Source organism: Rhinolophus sinicus, chromosome 6 (assembly GCF_057876585.1).
Source record: "Rhinolophus sinicus isolate RSI-liver-muscle chromosome 6, RSI-T2T, whole genome shotgun sequence".
In the NCBI taxonomy this organism is placed as follows: Eukaryota; Metazoa; Chordata; class Mammalia; order Chiroptera; family Rhinolophidae; genus Rhinolophus; species Rhinolophus sinicus.
This window is the reverse complement of record NC_142506.1, coordinates 54,995,749-55,022,160: the sequence shown is the minus strand read 5'-3', so window position 1 is coordinate 55,022,160 and position 26,412 is coordinate 54,995,749. Positions and strand designations below refer to the sequence as shown.

The 26,412-nt window shown below is 32.3% G+C and overlaps 1 protein-coding gene across 18 annotated transcripts in view; it reads right to left on the bottom strand.

Moving 5' to 3' along the window:
- CDC42BPA (CDC42 binding protein kinase alpha) overlaps positions 1-26,412 on the bottom strand; it is a 202,594-nt gene that overhangs the window by 52,937 nt on the left and 123,245 nt on the right. For 7 of the 18 annotated variants that reach the window (XM_019730874.3, XM_019730879.3, XM_019730885.3 and 4 more), the window contains exons 12-21: positions 24,753-24,886; positions 20,277-20,519; positions 19,908-20,018; positions 14,857-15,104; positions 12,131-12,236; positions 10,532-10,656; positions 6,987-7,092; positions 6,409-6,557; positions 4,825-4,916; positions 2,468-2,544 (exon numbers count right to left, since the gene is read on the bottom strand). In XM_019730874.3, coding sequence (XP_019586433.2) covers positions 2,468-2,544; positions 4,825-4,916; positions 6,409-6,557; positions 6,987-7,092; positions 10,532-10,656; positions 12,131-12,236; positions 14,857-15,104; positions 19,908-20,018; positions 20,277-20,519; positions 24,753-24,886 — 1,391 coding nt within the window. Of the gene's footprint in view, positions 1-1,351; positions 1,400-2,467; positions 2,545-4,824; positions 4,917-6,408; positions 6,558-6,986; positions 7,093-10,531; positions 10,657-12,130; positions 12,237-14,856; positions 15,105-19,907; positions 20,019-20,276; positions 20,520-24,752; positions 24,887-26,412 lie in introns of all 18 variants that reach the window. The other 11 variants (XM_074316911.2, XM_019730880.3, XM_019730876.3 and 8 more) reach the window with 4 other exon arrangements.

Below are 26,412 nucleotides of genomic sequence, written 5' to 3'. Positions count from 1 at the left end.
TTCTGCTGAGAAGAGAGAACCTATTTGCCAAAATACATACTACTCCTACGTTTCACTTTCAAAGATTTTGGGGAGAAAATGGGATGCAGAGAAGACTTTGTTAGAAACAAAAATGAAAATGGTTTTCCAGTGGAAAGAACAATTAAAATAATTTATTCAAACTTCCCAGTCTTTTTAAGGTGAATGATATCTGTATGGAAATATCATGTTGAGTATTTTCATATAGTAAAATATACAGCAGATTAGAACATGAAATGCTATTGCACATCTTTTTATCACACTACAGAATTACCTAGAATAATTATTTGTCTCAAGAATAATAAAATAGTTTCCATATAGAATGGAAGGTTGCATACTTCAGTATAAGTATTTCAAAGATATCAAAAGTCACTTTTAAAATAATTTTTAAAAATCTAGATCAAGTTTTCCTTTAGCGGAAAATTATGCTAAATTCTCTTCTGAATATAATAATTATATTTAACACAATGCAAAAATAAAACATTTAAAGAATTTCCCCTGGTTTAAAAAACAGTTCTATGTACAATATTTGCATTTAAACTAATTTTATTTCCCAATTTTTGGAATGACTGTTTAACATGATAATAAAATGTTTTATGACAGGGATTATTGTCCCATTTAACGTAGAATAGAGAGAATGCATGTGGCAGATATTTCTGTAAAAAGAATGAATGATATACATTAGGAACTTTCAAATTACTAAGTGTATAGAATTCAGGAAAGAAAATGATAATGTAGTCAATTTATAGTGCATATAGTGCATATGTGAACTAAAATCACTTTCCACACTAAAAAAAAATTCTGTCAGCATTAAAAAATGATTTGTATTCAATTACTGTGTTATGATAAAATCTACTGGAAGATTTAATAAATAAAACTTGTCACTTTTTCTGATTATACCTCCAGAGATTTACTTTTAAGTAACAGAGAAATTAAATAGTAAAGTGCTGTAAAGAAATGGGGAATGTGAAATAGATATCACCATGAAAAACAAAAATGAGCAATTATATCTATATCTATGTATATATATATATATAGTATATCTATATAGTGACAATAATCAAATAAGCATTACAGTTTTCAGAATTGTTGCAAAGAATAGAAATACAGAACTTCTCTGATGGCCAAAGAATTTTACAAAGTACATTTTTACTTTATTATGTTTAATGATGATAAACTTTTCATTACACTCAAGGTAAGAAAGAAATTATGGCTCACAAATAAATTATCAAATGTGATGCTTCTAAAACTGACTGCATTAGGCAAATTCTTCATATCAATTCACTGATCTCTTTTACTGAAGGATGCATTGGTTTGAAAATCAAAGACTTACGTCATCCAAAAAATCAATCAGTGAAGATGAGGAAGAAGAAAAGGAATCCTATTTAACGAATACAGCAATAAAAAAATAGAAAATATGGATGAAGCAATTTAATCAGAACAAATAATAAATTAAAAATTTTGTAAAAACAATTGAAAGGCAAAATGACATTAATTCAAATAAATAAATGAAAAACGTAGTCACGGCACTGTTTCTCAAGGAACTTAGAAATTCATTAATTACTATTTAAAGAGTGAGTCTTTTTCCCTTTCCCTAACTAATGAAATATAGTTCACATACTATGTCCAAAATGTAATAAAATGAAATCTCAAGACAAATCATCAATAATCAAATTTAATGTAAGCATTTTAGACAGTAACAACTAAACGGAAGACTAAATCACTGCCTCTAATTGTTCCCAATGTAAGCTCCTTGAGGGCGGGACTTGTCTATTTGGTCGCTACTATATCTCTAGCACCTAGAACAGTGCTCTGCACAGAGAAATACGAACACTTGTTGAATAAAGATATAATCACTACCTTCAATTTTCTGGGACAAAAATATACTTTATATTGTAAATTTTTCTTAACCAAAGAATTTAAGTACCAAAAGAATCATAATCATACAATCACTATTTCATTAATATGGAATCTACCTAATATGCTCTATGGAATACAGTTTTTAAAAACCATTCCTATTATATGCTTTGAAAAAATTTAATAAATTTGAAACTAGAACCAGCAATGCCCTATTGTGAGCTTTGACATTTTCAATTGCTTTTTACTGTGGCTCTATGCTTTACAGGAAAAGAAAGTGTCAAAATTATTTCAAAAGTTAGGATTTGTTCTGCACTTTCTGTTTCCTTAGGGGAAGAAGTAAAATTGCCTTGATATATTATAATAACTCTCATATTTAGACCTTTCTTACATGTTTTCTTAAGTACAAATGTGACTATAGTTTCCGTAAGAATGCAGAACATATTTTTTTCCTAATGTTTTTTTTTTCTCATATATAAGATTCTAGGTCCTCTTATGTGGGATAAAATAAAAGTTTTATTGCAAGTGAATTTTAAGTCACAAAGTGATTTTTAAATTGACCACAGAGATATGTGAAAGGTGTGATACTTACTTCAAATTGATCCAGAGCATCGGCAGGCGCATTCAAAAATGCCAAGAAAGAATGCTGTGAGTCCTGGTGCTCTATACCTATAAGACAGCAGCAACGTTTTTTAAACTAGAACAATTAAAACTAATTTTCATGGATGACCTTTCCTTTCTGAATCTATTAAAAGCAGTTCACAAACTACCGTATGTCAAAGCTGATCAATATTATTACTTTATGTGTTTAAAAAACCAAATTACATTAATGTTTCTTGGAATATCATGTAAGAGTTAAATTACATCAGTCTCCATGAGACACTTGTTCTTGACTTGAGTTCTTAAATTTGTTTCTTTCCCTGTATAGTACATCACAAAAAACACATTAAATATTTTGGTAGAGTTGAGAGAATTTTCAAAATAGGGCCCTGATTATGTCTGATTTTTCTAAGCTAATTTATCACCAAACAAGGTTTCTGTTTTGTAATACTCTTATCAAGTATATAGTATACACTAATATAAATAATCTTTGGTAAGGAAATAATGCAATGATGAAAACAAATATATTTAATTATGAAAAATACTTGTCAAGGCCTCAATCTGGTTTCAGGTATTGTTTTATCGACAGAATGAATAATCAAAAACTTAGCTTTTCTCAGACGAATTTTAAAAATTTCTTGCGCTATCTCTTGGCTATGGTATTAACTTTAAAATGAATAATTTCCAAAATAATTCTTAAAATATACATATAATGATAAATACTGGGGAGGAAAAGCAGAAGTAACCATGCACACATTTTTGATTTCCATTTCCTTAGGAACTGACAACTAATTTGTACGCTTTTCCTATTACTCTAATAATGTACCATGGTTGCCAGATAAGGCAGGATGTTCAGAAAGTCATTCAGTCAATAAATATTTATTGAGAGCTTATTATGTGCCAACTCTGTCTAGATACTGGGGATATAATATAAATAATGCAAAAAAAACAAACAAAACTAAAACCCTTCCCTTCATTATGTAAATATTACATTATTTAAGTAGTATAGTATATTATGCTACAACATAGAATGAAATTTTATTCTGCAGTGTTCAAAATCTAAATAAAAAGCTATGGGTTAACATGCTTTCATAAAGCAATCTGATAAAACTAAAGCTTTTCTTTTGCAAGTTTACATCTATTCTAAAAATGATGCAGTCCAACAAGGTCATCTGCTGTGTTACAGTAAGTCATACGATACATTGGCCTCTTTTCTCTATATGTTGTCTTTAGGGCCACAAGTCCTCCATGTCCTATATTCTTTTCTCTTTACTCACTAAATAATATAGTTCCCTTCCATCTTTCATGTATAAAAACCCATTTCAGCATGATGTCTTGTGTTGATTCGAGCTCCTAACTCACTTTTTCTGGGTTCCTTCCTTTCCTGCTCACTAGGAAATTCAATCAACAAACATTTATTGCATATCTACTACTTTTAAGGGCTTTTTCATGTTAAGTCTTTTATGATTACCCTCTTTCCTCCACAAGTTTAAAGCAGATGCAGAGACCCAACTAGCTTTATACATCACTGTATGTCACAGGGCTGGGAAACGATAGGAAAGCACGCAAGCAAAACATAAAGCCCGTTAACTAGGTCACAGCGGGCAATACTGACTGTGTCAGGAAGTGAATTTTCAATAACTGCATATAAGAGATGCCTTCATTAAGAAAATGACATTCTAAATTTCTTTTTATTAAATCTTCACATTCTTAATGCCCACATTATGGAAAGTTAAGAAGTTCATATAATAGAGCTATGAAGCACTCTGAGTTGCTTTTCACATTAATAGAAAAATGTTCAAGCAATGTTTTCATGAAAATGGGAATAAATTCTGGGAAATTCCACGGGGCAAATAATTTAATAATCAAATGGAAGACGACACTGGAACACCAAAATAATTCTTCACCTTTAAATTGCCCTTTTAAAATACTGAATTAGATTAAGCTTTAGTCATTTCATACATTGTTTCCCCAACTACCTAGGGAGTGAATTCCCTATAACATTTGAGAACAGTATAAAGTATATTATAAAATAGTATTTTTTTCCAATCACAAAAACATTATTTGCAAAATAGTCCATGGCACTGAAAAATGTTAAGTTTATGGCAAAGTGAGTTTTTCTGTTACAATAAAATCTTTAAACGATGTATATTAAGTAAAACAAAAGGACTCAGAGACTAGACTACCAAATATGTGTGTATCACATATACATACATATATCCATAAATAAGTTCCAGAATTGCCTACGGAAACAATTCTTCTACCTACACAATAAGCTAATTCTTGTGTAATAAAATGTATTCACAACAGAATATTAAGTCCTGGTTGATGCAAAAAACACGCCCATACCCTTTTCAGATCTAAGCTCTTCAGTGTCCTTTATCAGTTGTTCAATTTCTGATAGTAGTTCCAAGTTCTTCTTCTCTGAATCTTTTAGTTTACTTAAATAGGGGGAAAAAAGAAAAAAAATGCCATTATTTTGATTGCTGGTTAGTGAGCCATCATGTATGTAGTTGGATTTACTTGGTTTCAAAGTCAGTTACACTAAATTAGGGAACTGAAAACTACTGCAGGAAGGACAAATCCAGCCTGTCATCTAGTCCCGTGTGAAATTTTATAGAACACTGCCAGGTTCATCCATTTATTTATTGTCCATGGCGGCTTTGGCACCATAACACTCTATAGACAGAGACTATATGGCCCCCAAATATTTACTATCTGGCTTTTTATGGAAAGAGTTGCTGACCCTAAGCTAAATTATTAATTTTAAAAAGTCATAAAACCAAACATTAATTTTGGAATTCTATTAGCCTTCTTTCACAGAGAACCATGAAAGTGGAGCATACAGATGTTTGAAATTTTCAGTTTGACTCATATCCCTGATTTATGACCAAATGTACAAACTCCTATGTTCTAGGCACGAGAAGAAAGTAGCTCTTTCTGCTGGGATCAAACCACATTCTCCAGAAAAGGTTTTATTTTCCATTTTCAATGTCACACTAACACATTTAAGTAAAGCATACTTAATTTTTATCTAGAATATTTATAACAGGAATATAGTTCAACTGGGCTGCTATGTATCTGGCCTCTGATTTGATTCAAAACATTAATGGCTGCCTAAGACTAAGGCTTCACACCATTAAAAACTGAATTTATGGGCCTGTATTTCTTTTCGTGACCGAATATCTTTGGAACTTTAGGTAGTCCAAGCACCAAAAGGATTTTTCTATTTATATTTTGATTTGTAACATGAACTTTCTATTGTTCCTCTATATCACATATACTGGATGTATTCTTGAACCATGTTTATATCCATTCCAACTGTGACTTTCATTTTATCATTTACTTATTCAGAGTATAATTTGTTCCACTGTTGTGATAAGAACTGAGTGAACGTATTCATTTGCTAACTTTCCCAGAGACTGTGGGGGATATACTTTTTTACACATAAAAGAACATAAAAAACGATAATTAAAATACATTATACTATTATGCAATTTACCATCAATAGAACCTTCACTTGTAAAAGACATATGGTATAGGCCAGAATTTTCAGATGACTATATTTTGTTCTAACTCCATGTTACATTTTAATACTAATATGAGATTCTTGAACAAGAAAAAATTGGGGATTTAATGGAATAAAATCTGAGAGTCAACTAAGTTTTACAAATAAGGGGAAAAGTAAGTAACAGAGTATTAATTAGTAATATTGATTCCACTTTACCGACAAGTCAGAGGAAAACAAGGCTGTATTAAAACCCCATCACTGCCTACAAGGCTTGAGGGTATCTATTCATTTTCAAATCTTCATAACTTTTTCTGGTCATCACTTAAAAAAAAGTGACAGGTAGGAAACTAAACATGTAACTTCTCTCCAAATATTTTGGACTAACGTAGAAATTCGAATAGGACCATATTATTCCATCTTACCATTCTGTTATGATGTTAGATGCTTTAACTTTATTCAGCTCTTCCTGGATGGCCTGTTTGGCTCTTATTTCTGCATCCAGAGCTGACTGCAACTCCAATCTGGCTGACATATCCAGTTTTGCAAAACGACGCATTTTCCAGGGCATATCCTATAAAATGATATGACTATGTTTTCAGCTCCATCCCATTTCATTTGTAACATTTAAATTTAGTAATCCAAATGAATTTGGAAATTACTTAAACACATCATCTTTCTCTAGTGACAGAATAAAAGCATTGCCTGTGAAAATACTTTTTTTCATTAAATTCAGAAATAACGATAGACTCACACATGAGTTTACTTTTTATCATTATTACCAATAATGGTTAGCCATACAAATTATAGTTGAGCAACTATGTGTCATGATTTCCTAAACTGGAAAAGACTTGGACTAACTGACTGCTCATAAAAACTCTTAACAGAAATCAGGCTAAATAAAGCCTAGACAAACTGACATAAGAACTCAGATTTATTATAGTGCTTCCTGAGTCTTTCTCTCCTGTAATATGATAAGCCTCAGTGCAGAATGGTAGCTTACTGTTGCTCGTGCACCCAAGCTGGAATTTCTTAATGCTTCTAATTCTTCAGTCATTTTAGAAGCTAAGGCCTGAAGATACCCTCGTGCATCCTTTTCATCACTGACCCTACAATACAGAAAGACAGTGATAAAGTACAAAAGTAAGCCAAACAGAAGACCTTCAGTGAGATATGTATTATTTTAAAGCATCATAAAAAAAACCAAGTGAAAAGTGATAGAAATTTAAAGACGTTCTTAAATACCTTCTTTCAAAGGTTTACCACACACCACTATCTGTCAACAAGGGGAAGAGGTTTATTGAACTGTTCAGTTATCTACAAATTAATGCTGGCCCTGCTTAGGAAAGTCCAAATTACTCACATCTGATAAATTAGTAAAATTTCACATGTGAACCATAGAATTAATATTCTTTGAATATTAGATTAAGCCCCCATGATTTCTAAAGAATATTACGAGTTCTCATTAGTTGGAGTCTGCCATTTTATATTATGAAAATATAACACACCCTTCTTAAAACTGAAGGACACTACATTTAGAAAGTTTCAAGTAGAACACTCTGCAAAAATCAAGGTTGTATTGTAATAAATCTCTTCTGTTTTCTAAAACGGTAAATAGTCAAAGACAAATAATTAAAGTCTACTGAAACTCAGTTTCTATTTACTGTTTTAAGACTATCTTGCTGATGCAACTATTATGATTTTAGATAGAAATGTTTTCAAATTATATTCACTATGACAAATTCCACACATTAGAATTTCTCAAGAGAAAGTCTGCATTTTGTTACATCTTCTCCAAACAAGGGGACCATCAACATATGAAAATTACAGAAGAAGGTACTGTTCTCAAGAATGAAAACCATCGGTATACAGAAAGCTGTAATTCCATAAAGAAGAAGATGAAATTTGTAATGCTCAAAAGTATATTCTAATACACTTTGGAGAAGACTATTTGCTTTGTGCACTCTGGTTGTTTTCAAAGATAAAATTCAAGCCATTGAATAGCTATGAGCAAAAGTATATTTCAGGAAAATTAATATGTATCTGTGATGTATACAGCAGGCAAGTTTAAATCTTGAGCCTTGCTTTAGCATCTTTAGAATTTAGACTCCTGAGGACTCAAGGGATGATTCAGGGGTGGGATAGAGTGAGACCATGCAAGATTTCATCACACTACTCGGAACAGCACACAATTTAAAACTTACGAATTGTTTATTTCTGAAATTTTCCATTTAATATTTTTGGACTGTGGCTGAAACCACGGAAAGTGAAACCACGGATAAAGGGGGGAATTACTGAATATCACAAGTTTCCAATACCTTGTTTTGGCATTGTTTCAGTGTTTAATATACCAGACTGAAAAACTATAAATAGCCTGAGACTCTTGACCTTTATAAGTTTGGATAGAATATCTCAGAGAGTTAGCTTTCAAGAAGGTGAGAACTCTGAGAACAGGGAGTATATCTTTTACTTTTAGCCTATTAGGTATTTAACAATTTGTTAGCTAATGTAAGTCCATTTTTAAATAACAGCTTTTATGCAAAGTGGCTTCCGTGTATTCCTGATTTCTTCTGCGCATTTCACTTGAATATGAAAAGTGTACAATGAGTGTTTTGTGGCATCATATGAAAACTTTCGCCTCCATCCTTTCTACCAAACCTTTACAGAGAATCCACATTTAAAGCTTCCTTCCTTTACCAGGACCACTTCCCATTCCACCCAAACCCTCATGCCAGTTACTGGAAAAGATCAGTGGTCCAGGATCTCAGGCTTTGGCCAGATCAACTTTGTGTTCTAGAAAGTCATTTCCAGCAACACCTTAATTATAAATTTGCTTATATAATAATGGATTTACAAATAAATAGTCATAATTTTTTATACAAGCTTGGCTAAAGAGTAAAATGGTTTTTCTTCAGTAACGTCATCAGACTTGATGACAAGGGCATAAATTAAACATTAAACGAACCATTAACTATACTGTTTGGAACATAACCAAATTTCCCCAACAGTGGCATTTTCCTTTAGATATTCACTGAATAGTCACATTATTAAGCCAAAGATAAGTTAACATAAGATCTCTACAGTTACGCCATTATCAAGATACTTGAGTCATTTGGGTAAGATTACTTAAAAGACAGTGTTTATTCACTTTTGATATTATTTAAGAAGGAGGGCATTAATCTGGTATAAGTTAAGGAAAATGGAAAAAATGCTAACGAACCAAAATAAGAGCACAAGAAACTAAAATTTCCACCAAATGATTGGTCTATAAACATATGAAGAACGTAGTTGTTTTCAGATAAATTAAACATCCATGATTTGCCAAAAAACATAAAAAACTTAAAAAGTAAATTTAAAACATTAACTTACCTACTTTTATTAGAAAATAAAATCCCCATTGGATTCTACTTTCTTCATGGATTATAAAAATATACAAATTTTCTCACCCATAAAAAGAAATGAAATCTTACCATTTGCGACAGACAACATGGGTGGATCTAAAGAGCATTATGCTAAGTGAAGTAAGTCAGACTGAGAAAGACAAATACGTATGATCTCACTTATATGTAGAATCTAAAGAACAAAATAAACAAGCAAACAAAACAAACAGACTCATAGACACAGAGAACAAAGTGATGGTTGCCAAAGGAGCAGGGGGTTGGGGAGCTGGGTGAAAAAGGTGAAGGGATTAAGAAATCCAAATTGGTAGTTACAAAATAGTCATGGGGATGTAAAGTACAGAATAGAGAATATAGTCAATAATGTTGTAACAACTCTGTATAGTGCCAGTTGAGTACGAGACTAAGCAGGGGATCACTGTATAAATTATATAAATGTCTAACCACTATGCTGTACACTTGAAACAAATACAAAATAATATTGAATGTCAACTGTAACTAAAAAAAGAAATAAAAAATATGTACTAATTTTTTACAAATGCCACAATAATCACTTATTGAATGAATTAATATAAAGATTAGTAAGGTAATTATTCTTTTCTTAAACCTTTGAAATTTATTATTACCATTAAGGTAATTATTCCTTTCAAGAATAGTTAATAAAACTAAACTGTAATTATTTAAGTGTTTTAAAATGCTTTGTGTGTGTCTATCTGTTATAATTAAGAAAGGTGATAGCACAACATTTTCAGATTCTAAATGTTTCTCCAAGCTTTCTGTTTCTTAAAATTATCACAAATACAGCAACTTTGATTTTAGAAAGGAACATCTATAGCTAGTGAACGACTTTCTTCAGTTCTTTAAGACCCACTGTCTTAGGAGAGAAGAACATTTTCTTTGCTTAGAAAGGAATACTAGGTTTCAGTGGTGCTGTGTAAAAGCTGACGGGGTATTTGTTGGAGTTAGGGAACAGAGGACCATAACAGAAAGCATAGCAGTTAATAAATAACAGTGATAAAGCTGTGCTTTTTAGGGTTACATGGTTCATAGCAAAAAATAAGATAACGTGTTAGTCACCTCCCGTTAACCATACCAACTTGACCATATATCCAAAAATCACTCACAAAAACACATGTAAAAGAGTACTCACCACTGAATTATTTCTGTGATTTGGGCTTCCCAATGTGCCACTGATTCTTTCTTGTCTGCAAGATCTTTTACCTCTTCTTCCAACTGCTGGTTGCGCACACTTAAGTTCTCATACAGAGTGGTAAGCTGCATGGTAGTTTTAGGACACGTATGAATTTTAGGAACAGCAAGTCAAGCTGCCCAAACCCTTCTTGTTAAATCTTAAATTCACTATATTCTACTCAAAAATGCTTGTCTTCCTGATTCCTTATTATTTCATGACCTGTGGGTCACTGAAGTTAGAAACATCAAGTACTCTGAATTCTCCTTCTGCCTTAACTTCTTTCCCTTACTCCGTACTCTGAATTGGTTCCTTTTGTGAACATTCTCCATTTGTCTGAAGAACTCCCCAATTCTAGCGGTAAAAATGTCTCTATGTCATCCTCTTTAGAAAAAAACCAGCAGAATTTCAAGCTTATGTAGGTGATTTATCATGAGCCCGTCACCCCACCTCAACAAGTATCGCCACCATGGCAATCTTAATTCATTTGTACTCCTGTGTTCTTAACCATCCTCCCGCATTATTCTGAAGCAAATACCAGACATCATATAAATTTATCCATACAAATGTCTGTGTAACAAATCTGGATTATAATAATTATAAGACTACAAAGGAATATGGAAAAATGCTCACAACATTTTAAATGAAAAGGCAAATTTGAAAATGAAATGTATGTATTACTACAATTATGTAATAATATGTATGTAAGCAAAATCTGAAAAGAAACATGTAAAATTAAAGTGTTTCGTGGTGATGAGATCATGGGTAACTTTTATGTTGAATATTTTCCATGTTTGTTTATAATTTTGCTTTTTTGGTAAAGTAATTTTAAAACAACATACAAATGATATATTTTTTTTTACTAGAAACCATTTACTTTCAGTCCATGGAATATATGGCTAATTTTATTTGCAATGTTATCTTTTATTTAAAAGTAGAACTTAAGACTTCTGAAAATATCAATGAACCTTTTTTTTTCCCTATTTCCTTTTTAATTTTTATTTTTGGAGTTTAAAAATGTGAATGAATGTGAGAATGTATTAGTTACAAACGTTATATAAGTTTCAAAATTTACATAATAATTGCTTTTTGGCTTCTGTATTTAAAATTCTATTGAGAAGGAATTCAGTTCTCTTCAAGCTGGTTCCCAATGGAACAGTTGGTATATCAGTGTCAAAGGTATTCTTTGGTTATCCCTCATGGGTAAAATACCCAATTCACACCAACCCAGAAAACGAATAAATACAAAGAAACAGTGAAGGTGTGCAGCTAGGTGGACTGAGAGTTAAGCAGAGAAAGAAGCAAAAGCTGAATAAAAGGAGCAAAAATAGACAAAAGGTTCAAATAGAAGCAGAAGCCCCAAATCCTTCCTTATTACTTTCTTGTTATCATTTGCCATTAAATACTTGCCTACCGTATGAATTTGCTTTCAAGGTTCTACCCAAAGTTCTACTTCATCATATCTTTCAATTTAGCAAGAAAAGGTAATGTTTATTTTTATGAACTTGGGAGAACGTCTAGCATGTACTCAATGAATATAAATGAGATTGAATTACTCACCTTATCAAGTTCACTTGTCAGTTTTTTATTTTCTTCAGTTAATAATACTTTTTCTCGTTCATACTGCTGTTTGAACTCATTTTCAAATTCCTCCCTTTCACTTTGACTAACACAATTCAAAACATAAAGAAAAAAAAAGGAATTGAATTAAAGGTAAAATAATGGTGTACCAGATTGACTATTGTACCATATGCTTTATTCTGAAAAGTCACTTAAATCTTGACTGTTCCAAATTATGATCCTTTCCCTTAAAATTCAAGCTCGCAATCGTTTTCTTTTAAATAATAAATAGATTTGTCCATTTAATAACATCTTCCTTTTTCATTTGAAAATGTGAGGAAGACATCTGTCATTTGTAGACTTCCTAATATGTTCACCTTATTTAGTTATGTATAAACTAGAAAGTATGGGGAAATAAGGTTAGGGGAAGACGATATATGGACCACAACATGATTCCTTATATTCAGCTCTGGGTTGCATAGAAAATTCACAATTACATTTCCAACAGTTCTCTCAATACACTCAGCCCTTCCTTCCTTCGCTCCTTCCTTTTTACCTAAGTACCTACCTACCTACACATATAAACGCACATACACAACTTTAATATTATAAAACTTATTTAAAATGATAGTTCTGTGGGCAGAACTGATTCACCTCTAGAGGTAAACACAGTTCTAACACTTTTAAAAACCTCCTAAGGGAGAAGGAGGAATCAGTTTTCGAATAATGATACAGAAATGCAGACACAGAGGCTTATATCGACAGCGGTTTAAGGAGGATGTTCGCAGAAAAAGAAATTCAATGTCGGTCAGTTCCAGGTAACTTTATATGATTTCTCCCAAATCAACAAAGAACATAAATAATGGTTGATTTTAAAAATGTAATCTTAAAAATCCTTTATACCACTAAATTAATGAAAATAAATTACATTAGAATATAAATAATAAATTCCAGGAAAATAAACCATCCTGTGCCCAAGTAAATGTACCACTTTCTTTATTAACTATAGTCAAAATGCAAAATTTTGTTATGTTTAAGAATTTTTCTTGATTCAGAAGCAACTTCAAAGGACAAACAACAAAAACACGAAAAATTATGAAGAAGCCTCCTTTCAGAAAAATATGTACATGAATAAACTGAGTAAAATTTCTGTCTAAAACCATTCTTTTTTCCTATTAGCATTAAACAAAGCTAAATTTCTCTCATATTAAAACAAAATGAACTCTTCCCTAAACCCTACATCATGCTCCATTTTTCACTTTGCGTGTCTTCCCATTCACTGCTAAGTGACCATCTTGAAATCTAGAAAGAGTTGACCATATCCACTTTCTCATCACCTGTTTCTCACCACACCAAAATCTGGCTTCTGCCACCACCACCTCAAAAAAACTGTCCTCTCAACACTCACCAGTCCTTTGCTATTACATCCAATCTACTGGTTACCTTTGACAGTGTCATCCATTCCCTCCCCTTGAAATGCTACCGTCTCTTGGCTACCGCAATACCACACGCGCCGGATTTTCAGCGTCCTCTGTGAACTCCCTGTCCATCCTTCCCAGAGACGCCAGTGTTCCTCGCGATTGTCTCGGATGTACTCCTGCCTTTCTACACATTTGTCCTGAGCTACCTCATCTACTACACTACTGATTTCAATTATCACTTATTATGCCAACGAACTCTGAACCTGCATTGGCAGCTGCTCTGGGCTTCAAACTGCTGACTTGGTATTTCTACAAAGATGTCTCCCAAATACCTCAAGTTCAACATGCCCAACTCAAGACGGCACATAACCAAATTCCCACCACCTCTCTGCCTTCTGTGCCCACAAACTCCACTTCCTCTTCTCTTACTGTAGGTAAACAACACAGCTGAGGCCAATCCCCCCACTTAGGCACATGCTCAAGGACTCTGCTCTGACACTTCTTTCCTCTCTCCTGAATTACCTGTTGGATAATTTCAGATTACAAGCATGGTGTTATTTCTCCCATCTAAAAAAGAAGGCAAAATAACTTCTTTTGAGATACATTTCTCCTCCAGCTACTACCTCATTGCACTGTTTGCTTTTATAATAAAAGACTCCAAATAATAAGTGTTATCTACACTCTGTCTCCTATAGCTCTCCTTCAAGTTTTTGGATCTCACTGTGAGGGGGTGGGGGGTGTTGGCCCCTACTATCCCCCTGAAATTGTTCTTATCAAAGTCACCAATGACCTTCACCTTGTTAAACTCAACTGCCATTATTTGGACCTCATTTTATGTTATTTAGACCTCATCTCATTTGACATGTAGACGGTTTTGATATGTTTTCATCACATGGCTTCCCGGGCACCAAATTTGCCTGGTCTTCTTCCTATCATTCTTGCTGCTCTTTCTCTACTTTGTTGTTTCTCCCTTCTCCTCTAGATATTAGCACATTCTGCTACCTCTGCCTGGACACTCCACCACAGCCATATATTTCTTTGGTCTCAACTTAGAAATAATTTGATCCAAAAACTCCATGTACTGAAGTTACATGGAGTTTTTTGTAACTTTTGTGCCTCTTCTAAGGGTGCTCCTGACACACCCCATTTGCTTTCCTATCATGCTGTACTGTAATTATCTATTTACCCATCTTGACCTGGTCTTCCTGAGGACTGGAATGTTTATTGCCTATGTATGCCCAGTCCCTGACACATAACAGGCATTCGATAAATATTTATTAAAGGAGTAAATAGCTTGATTCTTACCTCTCTCTCCTGTTTTTCTCCAATTTGTCTTTCAAAATCATAATTTCTTTGTTCAGAGCAAGTTGCTGGCCTTCTGAATCATGTAGTTCTTTCTTCAGATTTTTAATTTCATTTGCATGCATTCCTTCTCTTTTGGATAATTCTTCTTCATAAAAGATACTTTTCTTTTCCAAATCAGTCTTTAATTTAGTTATCTCTTGCTGATGTTCTATGCTGTATACTCCTGGTGAGTAACTAATTTGTTTTTGCTATAGAAATAATAACAAAAGATTAGTTCATCTATAAGAAAAAATATGAAATAATAACTTCTTTCTATAATATAAAGGACTGTTCATATAGCTAAGCATTATTTTGTGTATCACATAAAAGTAATACTTTCTATTAACCTTTTGTCTTCTATATGTTGCAATTTTTTCTTAGTGTATATTTTTTTATTGTGTATTTTACAGTCTTCTTCACACCAAGGTTATATATTTATCCATATTTTCTGCTGATACTTATATAATTACTTGTTTTACACTTAGAGGTTTAATTTATATACAATTATTGTTGGTATAGAGAGTGAGGGAAAAACGTGAATCTTGTTTCTGATGTGGAACTAATAAAAGGTAATAAATACTTTGTGTTTTTAAAAGATTAAATTGGGGGAGGGGATGTAGAGCTAAAATGTACAAAAAGAAAAGAGAGGGGGCTTCTAAAATAGTTCAGGGAGAAACGACAAAGGTCTAATCTAATATATTCAATATTCACTCTAGAAAAAAATGATAGGTCTCTGCATTTAAGTAGGGCATTGAGGAGGAGAAATTTGGTTGAAAGCCGTCTTTTTAGAAATTAGGTTGATATATACACTCAGCAATAAGGGAGAAAACTCCCTCCCTCCTTCCATTTTTCAATTTTAGCTGACATCCCAGTAGATATGGAGTAGTATCTTGTGGTTTTAACTTCATTTCCCTAATGACTAATGATGTCAGACATCTTTTCGTGTGCTTAATGGCTATTAAAATATCTTCTTTGGAGAAAGGTTTATTTGCCCATTTTTGATTGGGTAGTTTGTCTTTCTGTTGTAGGACTTGTAGGAGTTCTTCCTATATTCTGGGTATCAAACCTTAGCAGATATTTGATTTGCAAATAATTTCTTCCATTCTTTAGGCTGTCTTTTCACTTTCCTAAAAATGTCCTTTGATGCAATGAATACAAGTTTTCATTTTGATGAGGTCCAATTCATCCATTTTATCTTTTGTTGCTTATGCTTTCAGTGCCACATCTAAGAATCTACTGCCAAATCCAAGGTCATGAAGATTTACCCCAATATTCTTTTCTAAGAGTTTTACAGTTATAGCTCTGATATTTAGGTTGTTGACCCATTTTGAGTTAACTTTTTTATATGGTGTGAGGTAGAGGTTAAAATCTATTTATCTGCACGTAGAAATCCAGTTGTCCCGGCACATGTGTTCAAAGGCCTATTCTTTCCCTACTGAGTGGATTAAGTACCTACGTCAAAAATCAATTGGCCATAGATGCATAAGTTCATTTCGGAACTCTTTATTCTGATAGTCTGAAATAAAAATTTATTCTATATTTTTATTTTGGTCTGTATTTCCATTTTTATTCCAGTACCACACTCTTTTTATTGCTATAACTTCATAATAAGTTTTGAAATTGGGAAGTGTAAGTTCTCCACCTTTCTCCTTCTTTTTCTGCTTGGCTGTTTGGGGCCACTTGCAGTTCCACCTGAATTTGAGGACTTCATTTTCCACTTCTGCAAAAAAGGCTGTTGGCATTTTAATAGGGATTGCATTAAACCTATACATCACTTTGGGCAACAATGACATCTAGTCAGTATTAAGTCTTCCTGTCCATAAACACTGGGTGTCTTTCCATTCATTTAGGTCTTCTTGGCTTTAGCAATGTTCTAAAATTTTCAGTGCACAAATCTTTAACATTCTTGCTGAAATTTATTCCAAAGTACTTTATTCTTTTTGATGTTACTGTAACTAGAACAGTTTTCTTAACTTTCTTTGTGGTTTGTTCATTGCTGGCATACAGGAACACAAGTAATATTGTGTGGTGATCTTGCAATGCTAGGGCTGTTTTCTTATTATTGGGTTTTAAAAGTTCTTTGTATATTTTGGATAACAGTTTTTACCATATGTCTGCATTTTATTGCAGTCAGTGCCTCATCTTTTCCTTCTCTTGAGAGGGTCCTTTGCAGAGCACAAATTTTTAATTTCAGTGAAGTCTAGCATATCACTTCTTTACCCAAATAAAACCTGATCAAAATAGCATACAAATAATAAAGCTACAGATTCATCTCTCTATAAATTTAACAGCAAAAATTGTTAATAAAATGGTAACATTTGCAATATATTGCCATATTAAAATTATACTATTATATGAGCAACTGATTCCCAGAATTTAAGAATATTTTAATGATAGAAGGCTTACTATTATTTCCTCAAAAACAGATGAAAGGATCTCCTTTTTTTTTCTTCATTAGCCTGGCTATAGGCTTATCAATTTTATTGATCTTTTCAAAGAGTAAGCTTTGATTTCATTGATTTTTGTCTATTGGTCTCCTGTTTTCAATTTAACCGATTTCTGCTCTAATTTTTATTATTTCTTTTCTTCTGTTTACTTTAGATGTAATTTTCCCTCCTCTTTCTAGTACCCTAAGGTGGAAGCTAAGATCATTAACTTTAAATCTTTCTTCATAATATATGCAATCGATACTATAAATTTCTCTCTAAACACTGCTTTCACAGTATCCCACAAGTTTTGAGAAGCTGTGTTTTCATTTTCATTTAGATAAAAATATTTTTAAATTTCTCTTGTGATAGCTTCTTTGACCCATGTGTTATTTTGAAGTATGTGTATGTTGCTTAATTTCTAAGTATTTGGAATTTTTCCAGCTATCTTTCTCTTATTGACATCTACTCTAATTCCACTGTGATCTGAGAGCAGGCGTTGTATGATTCCTATTCTTTTAAACTTATTAAGGAGTTGTTTTATGGCCCCAAATGTGGTCTATCTTGGTGAATATTCCATGTGAGTTTGAGAAGAATGTGTATTCTGCTGTTGATGGATGAAGTAGTCTATAGATGACACTTATATCCATTGGATTGAAGCTTCCTACAATCTTGTAGAGGACCAAAAACAGATTTCAAATTTACATGTTTTCTGACCCCGAATGTGGTCTATCTTGGTGAATATTCCAATAAATTAAACCAATAAATTACACTTTTAGAAAACAGCCTAAGAAATGAGATTAATATAATAATTACAGCTAACACTTATGGAGCCTTAACTTTGTGCCAGGCCCTAGGCTAAGCATTTAAAATGCATTAACTTATTTATTAAGCAGTTCCAGTAGTTCTTTATAAATTATCCCTAATTTATAAATAATATAAGAGATTATGAGCGTGTGATCAGTAGGTAAGTACATATGATTCAAAGTTTTCAATGCAGCATTGTTTATTACAGAAAGAAAAAAAGCACAGACTACTGGATAGAACATGGCACTGAGAGCTAGAAAACTTGGGTTTAAATTGTACTCTGTCACTTATGATACAAAATCCTTAACTCTTCTGGGTCTCAATTTCCTCAAATCTAAATAATCACTAATATTTCTTTCAGTTTGCACTTTATGACTCTGTTTCATTACCCAAATCACCTAAGATAGTGCTGGAAACAAAGCAGTCCCTGACTGAAAATCATTTGAGATGGTAATGTAATGACCTCTATACACTAATCCTGCTCTGTAAGTATACGTGTTTATAGAGAAACATCTCTACTTTGGAAAACTAACCAAGACTGTGCAATTACAATAAATCAAAAACTGAAACAAAACAAATAAACCAATCCCCAAAGCAAGAAGATAAAATCTAGAGTTTATATTTATATTTATAGCAGAGATACCTTACATGCAACTACTGATAATCATCAGAGAAAAAGCAAGTTCTGACCAATTCTACCACACCGATGTAACACACTCGTACTTATTAAACAAGTCATTAAATTCTGGCCCTGAGCCAAGTTAATAATATACCTGTCTACGTTTTCAATAAACTATGTCCCAGTTTAGATAGGGAGACATTTTATGAATAATTATAATAAGAACTATGCTAAAGTTATTAACAGAACCCTATAGTAGCCAAGAGGAAGGAATACTCTGACTTCCTGAGATGACATTCAACTTGGTTCTTGTATTTGATGGGTAAGTAAGAACAAGACTAAGCATGATTATGCAAGGAGTGGGTGGAGGTGGGGGCTGGCAGACAATGCAGAGGAAACAGCATAGATATATCAAGATTAGAGTTAAGAAAAGACAGACATCATATTCAGAATATAATTCAGTGCAGTAGAAAATATGTCAATTTAATCCTAATTCTCTCACTGTGACATACATAACATTACTAAAGCTAAGAGTTACTGAACACTTATTATGTGTCAGCTTACATACATATGCATGTACGTCTTACATAAAAATTACATAAAACCAATGAGAGAGGGTTTCACAGATGAGAAAATTTAGGTTCAGAGGTTAAACGTTTTGTCCAGCATTACATAGCTAGTAACTGATGAGGCTACTAGCAGTTACAAGCAGGTAGTCCAACACTAGGGCTGGCACAGGATTTCCTTTGCTAAGCACTTCTGCTGAGATGTGTTAGCCCAGGCGCCATGTGATCTCATCTTACCTAATGGAAGCATCTACAAAGCTACCTCTGAGCCTCTCCTGTCATTTACAAGAGAGATGGTCGGATATCTAACCATGCCTTCTATGCAAATTACCAACACATCTTCCAGGTATGCAGTCCTTCATAAATATTTTAATGCCTTCCTGATAGATTTCCCCACTAAACACAACCTTCCCGTTCCTTCCAGCATGATTAGGAAGTCTGTATCAGCTTCCTACTGGTAAGAATGAGTATTAAGAACACTAGGTTTAAAGGAGAGCTAATTTTTACTCTACACCAAAGAGAGCACATAAATTCCTATTAAGGCTAAAGAGGAGAAAATTAATTCAACTAAATAAATGTGAAATCAAACGATACCTTCAGTCCCTCCAATTCATTTTCCAATTGCTTAGAATAGTGCTCGCTCTGTTCACGCAGTTTCCTGTCTTTAGATGCTTCAGCAGCTACAGCTTCTGTATGAACTTCCAGCTTTAAAATAAAATGAAAAAAGTAGATTTCACGGTTATAATTGTTTTTCCAATAAAATGTTTTTCCCCATGGGAATTTACCTTGTAATAGGAAGATAACTTAAATGTTGAAATTCTTATTAAATAATGTTACCAAACTAAAATAAATAAATAACCTTTTTCAAAAATTAAAAAATGAAATATATATTATTTCACTAATCTGAAAAAGCAGCTGTAATCACTACCCCATGGACACTATAAAATTTGCCTGACTACTAACCTCTTTTTTGGCTCTTTCTGTTCTGCGCAGTTCTTGCCTTAAGCTTTCAACTTTTTGCATCACCAGGTCCACCTCTTCTTCCTTATCTCGGACATGGCGAGCAAGTTTCTGTTTTTGGGTGTGCAATTCTGTTAGCCGCTCATTGATCTCCATGAATTCCTGCATGGCCAGTTTCCTCTGACAGTGTGCATCTTTCAGCTCTTTGGACTGGTTTTTTAATCGCTCACTAGCCTGGACTAGTTCCTACAGTTTTGTAAAAAGAATATAAGTTACCAACTCTGCATTTAACCTAGGGAGCAAATTTGGCCATCAAAGTTGCTATCATGAAGTCAAGAAGAGCCAAAATTATTCACCTCAGGACAAAATTAAAAGAAATGAACTACTTTTGAACAGATATTAAGAGCATGGTATTCTGTTCATATTTTTAATTCCTTATGCTAACTGCAAAGGAACTGATTTAACCTTCTAGTACCTTAGTTTCTACAAATAAAGAGTACAGGAATACAAGATATGGTGGTCAAAATAAATATTTTGTGAAATTTAATGGATATGTGTGATTTAAAAAATTTTTGTATCAAATGATTATAAATTATAAAAACTGGTTGCTCTTCTATGGAGACTAAACCTTAGGCCAGAAGCAAAAAGGAAAAGTTAAACTTCCTGATTAAACTGAGAAACTTACAGGGGGCTAAAGTAGACTCAGCTTAGTAGAGCCACCTGCCTCTCAGCAAAAGGAAATGCAAACCTTCCTTGAGGAAATGAACCTCAATGAAATCTGGGTTTTTTAAGAGCACACAAATATGAGTTCACAACCATAGACTCTAAAACACCCAAAGAACTAACAACCATAAGCAAACAACAGAAACAATAAAAATAAAGCCCAATGGTACTTGAATATTAGAATTATTAGATATTGACATAAAATTGGTATGCATGAAATGTTTGAAGAAATAAAGGCAATCATAAAATGGGAAAACGACAAGAAACTATTAAAAATGGCCAGTCAGATTTATAAAACAACTTTATAGAACATTTAGAAATGAAAAAACCTAAGTATTAAAGTTAAAGACATGAAGTCACCAACACAGAAAGCTCTACATTTATGAAGAAATAACCCAGAAATTTAAAAAAAATAAAATTGTGTAACACCAAATAAAAGTCCATAAAAGAAATCAGAGTATAAAATGACAAATCACCTATTCTCCATCCTCGAAAAAGAAAAAAGAATCAGAGCAGACATCTAAGAAGTAATAATAGAAACAGGAGAAATATTCTTAAAAAGATGAGAAAATAATTAATATTGCATACCCAGAAAAATTACTTTTCAAGTATAAGGCTAAAATAATGAGATTCATTAAGAAAATTGACAGAACTTAACCACGATCAGATATGCACTAAAGGAACCTCTAAAGATTTCTTTTAGGAAAACGAAAAATGATTTTAGAAGGAAGGTCTGAGGATATGGAGGGCTAAGAAATTAGGAAATACAAATGTGAATGCAAACAAACATGTATAAGACTGTATTATAAAAACATCTCATTTGTACAAAATAAAAGGCTATAATTAAAATATTGGTCAAAACAGTACAGATATTGGGAAGCGGTAATAGAATTAAACGTCCTTAAACTGTTTGGGAGGAGTTGTTTAAGGTATTAAAATTAGACTGTTAAACATACATGATAAAATTCAAGAGTAACTGCTAGAACAAGTAGCTAGTAAAATGGGAACAAGAAAAAAAAAAAACACCTCAATTAAAAATCAAGAAAAATGTTTGCAAGATGAAAAGATTCTGGAGATTGGTTGCACAACAATGTACATGTACTTTACACTACTGAACTGTACACTTAAAAAGTGGTTAGCATAGTAAATTTATATTTTATATGTATTTTACCACAATTTTTTTAACCAATGCATAAATGAAAGCTTAATATATGACAGAAGTGACATTGCACATCACTGGTGAAAGGTGGGCCTTTTAGTAAATGAACAACTGGTTAGCCATATGGGAAAAAGTGAAATTGGATCCTTATCTTACGATACACAAAAATAATTTCTGATGCATTAAAAATTTAAATATGAAATACTAAACTTAAAAACTTTAAGATAAAAATTTAGGAGAATTGTTTTTTACCCCAGATTTCTTATATAAACCAGCAAATGCACTAACCATAAATATATTAATACATTTGACTACATTAAAACTAAGAACTTTTGTTTATCAGAAGATCCCATAAAGAAAATGAAAAGACAAGTCACTTACTGGGAAATATCTATAATATATGTAACTGATAAAGGGTTAATATGCCTAGGAATTTTCAAGAATTCTTACAAACCCATAAGAAAACGACAAAGAACCCAACAGAAAAATGTACAGAGGATATTAAGAGGCATTTCACAAAGAAGAAATATAAATGATAAGTGGACACATGAAGATACTCAACCATCAGTAATTAGAGAAATGTAAATTAAGAACACAATAAAGCATCATTTTAGACCTAAAATATGAATTTAGACTAGATTGGCCAAAAAGGATATATGTAGTAATATGAAGTATCATTTAATATAAAAACTCCTATACACTATTACTGGGAGTATAAATTGGTATAAGCACTGGAAAATAATTTGGCATTACAAAAACTAGAATAGCTGCATTGCCTATGACCCAATTATTCTATTCATGTTTGTGTGTGCGTGCATCAGGATATATGTTCAAGAATGTTCATAGCAGAACATTTATAGTAGCTCTCAATTATAAGCAACCAAAACGTGAACAAAAAGTTAGATAAATACATTGCAGAGTGTTCACATATGGTGTATTATATAGCGACTAAATAATGATCTATACTACATGGGTGAATCTTAGAAATATTAATGAGTGAAAGAAGCCAAGTGCAAAAGATTGCACGTACCATTTTACAAAGCTCAAAAACAAGCAACACTACTATATTGTTTAGAGATACTAATATGTGATTAAAATTTTTTTTAAGGAATGATTAACAAAATTCAGAACAGTGATTATCATTTTCAGGGATGTGAAGAGAAAGGGATACCCAGGGTCATGCCACAAAATAGGTAATGTTCTATTTCTTAAGTTAGATGGTAGGTTCAGAGGTGTTCATTTTATTATCTGTGTCAAAACTTACATTATGTTACATTTATTCTTTTATATGCATCAAATGAAAAAAATCTTTAAAAGAATACCTGTTGCCTATAAGATATTAAGCAAATCACTTAAAATTCTTTATCAGTATAATCTGTTTCTTTTCAGCATTACCCTTTTCTCAAAATATACTAAAAGGATTTTTAATATTAAAACATTAAAAATTGGCAAAATACTTGTTACTATAAATCTGGATATCAGATTCTCATCCTCATTATATTAACTCAGCTTGGCTGAGTAACCCTACCTTTAAATACATAATAGTAACCACTAATAGTACTATATTTTATTGAAACAAATAGAATATCTGTTCTATGTCGCAAATATTAAACTGACTATGAATTTAAATGGATCTATATACAACATTGCTTGAAACTTCAAGAAAAAAGTAAAAATACATTAACCTAATTCAATTTAACCTTTATAGCTTTCTCTGTTAGTCGTTTTTATTTGCTTCATCAGCAAAAGGTTGTTTTATTTTATTTATTTATTTTTTTTGGTTGTTTTATTTTTAATTACCTCCATTTCTGTACTGAAAGCAAGACTTATGAATATTCCCCAGAAGGGTTTCATTCTGTATTATCAACATTCTGTATATATACTACATCACTGAATATAATTTATACTACACCATAAACCACTCTTTCTGTTTTGCATTGGCTAGTATTAATTCCCACAATTTTCTTATTTGTTAATGATAGGCAAAGTACACACAGAGAGAGGTTTAAATAAAGTGCTTTTCTCCGGTGCTCGAATATTATTTGCCTTATTGGGTGGTATTACAGTATTCTAGCTACTAATAAATTTTATTGATGTTTATAATACTGTTACACAGTGTTAAGTGTTACACAAAGTTCTTATGAAAATAAGTTTAGCTTGTTCATCCATGCTTTGAAAGATAAAATGACATTTTAAAAAAATTATTAAAGCATTAAAGAAATTTTCTGTTGCAATTGTTTAAGAATGTTAATATCAGCAAGACACAATAAAAATGTTTGTATTTTTAATATTTCCATAGACACTGAACAGATTTTACCATTCTCTTATTTCTTCATATTTCTTTTTCAATAACATTCACTTTTAACCAAGTCCTTTGATTAACTTTCCAAAAGAACAAGATTGTGAACTTCAAAGCCTCAAGATTATGTTTTTTCATTACTAGCTATTAATCAAATGACATACACCAAAACAATTCTTAAAGTTTTAAACCAACTTTTGACATATAAAATATATTATTACTTTAATTTATTATGAATGCTTTCAATATACAAATTAGATTCAGAAAAGCCTTTAACAATCTATCCATATATCCTTACCTTATTTAATTCTTCTCTTTCTTGTTGTAATGTTTTGATTTGCTTCTCATAAGTCTTGATTTGTCTAAAAGCATCATCTAGTTCTCGCCTCACAGAATTAGCTTCTTCAAGTTGTTGTTCCAAGTGACTTGATTCTAAAAAGAGAAGACAATGTTTCTTTTACTATTTGTATAAAGACAAATGCCTGAAACCAAGGTTTAAAACAACTGCATTTTTTGAAAAAAATAAAGTATTCTGAATTTGGTATTAGGCTGACCGACACCACGTAGCACTAAATGCTGATCAGTTTCACTATAAGAGGGTGAATCGCCAATGCCAGTGTGAAGATGTACAAAATTTACGTGCAAATGCCTTACCTATGTACTAGAATAAAAAGATCACACTTCTAAAAACAGTGCCTTTAGAACCATTAAAACTTAAAACAAACAAAAAAGAAGGAAACCAAACCAAACAGACAAGTGTTCCTCTCCTGCTGGCTGGCATTCTTGTGCTGATGTTAGCCAAATTATTATAAGATGATTTTGTTCCTAATATTGTGGTTCCACATCACCCAGCCTGGTTTCACTAGTGATGATTTGAAGAATAAACTCTGATTTCTAAAGTAAATATGTGAAAACACCTACTCAAGGTCAGTTCCTATATTTTTCAGATAAAAAAACTAAGGCTCAAGGGAGTTGAATAACTTGCATAAGGTCACACAGCTAAATGAGTATCAGAGCTGAGACTACAGACCAGAAATTCTTGCTCAAAAAGTAATGTTATTAAATAATGTTTAACATTATCAGTTTAAAAGAGTTAACATGAAACAATAAAATTATTAATTTTAGAATATGCTTAAATAATATTTAATAAATTGCTATGAAATGTTCTTGGCATCAATTTACAAAACCGAAGCCAGTGAAAACAGAGAAATCAAAACACATTCACTGTTAATTTTGTTCAGGATATTTTCTGTTCTTTAAAACTTTGTTACTGACTGTCATCCCCAGACAAGTAGCATTAGCATCCTCTGGTAGCTTGCTAGAAATGCAGAATCTCAGGCCCCACTCCAGAACTACTGAAATCACTCTGTATTTTAACAAGATCCCCAGGTGATTCATTTGTAAATATTTTATGATTCCACTTGTATGAGGTTCCTAAAGTAGTTAATTTCAAAGAAACAGAAAGTAGAATGGTTGCCAAGGGCTACTGGATGGGTAATGGGGAGTTATTGTTTAATGGATATAGAGGTTCTGTTTGTGATGATGGAAGGTTCTGGAGTTGGTGGTGATGGAAACACAACCTCATGAATGTACTTAATGTCACTGAACTATACACTTAAAAATAGTTCAAATGATAGTTTTTATGTATATTTTATCACAATAAGAATAATGAATGAACGATACTGAACAGATGGAATGGAATCAAGGGCATCACTGAGACTAGCCCATGATCAACAACAGGGAGCTTGGGAGGAATACTAGAAATGTTCTCTGAACATGATTTTCACTGTTTCTATTCCGCCCTTGAGAAGTGACTAAAAATAACGAGTAAAGAGCAGTACTACAAGCACTGAGTTTAGGGAAATGGTAGCAGTAAAAATAGATGAAAGAAAGCTCAATCAGTAAGAGTTTAATGGTAACCAGTGTTCCCAATTCAGGTGACTATTTCCAGGGACCAT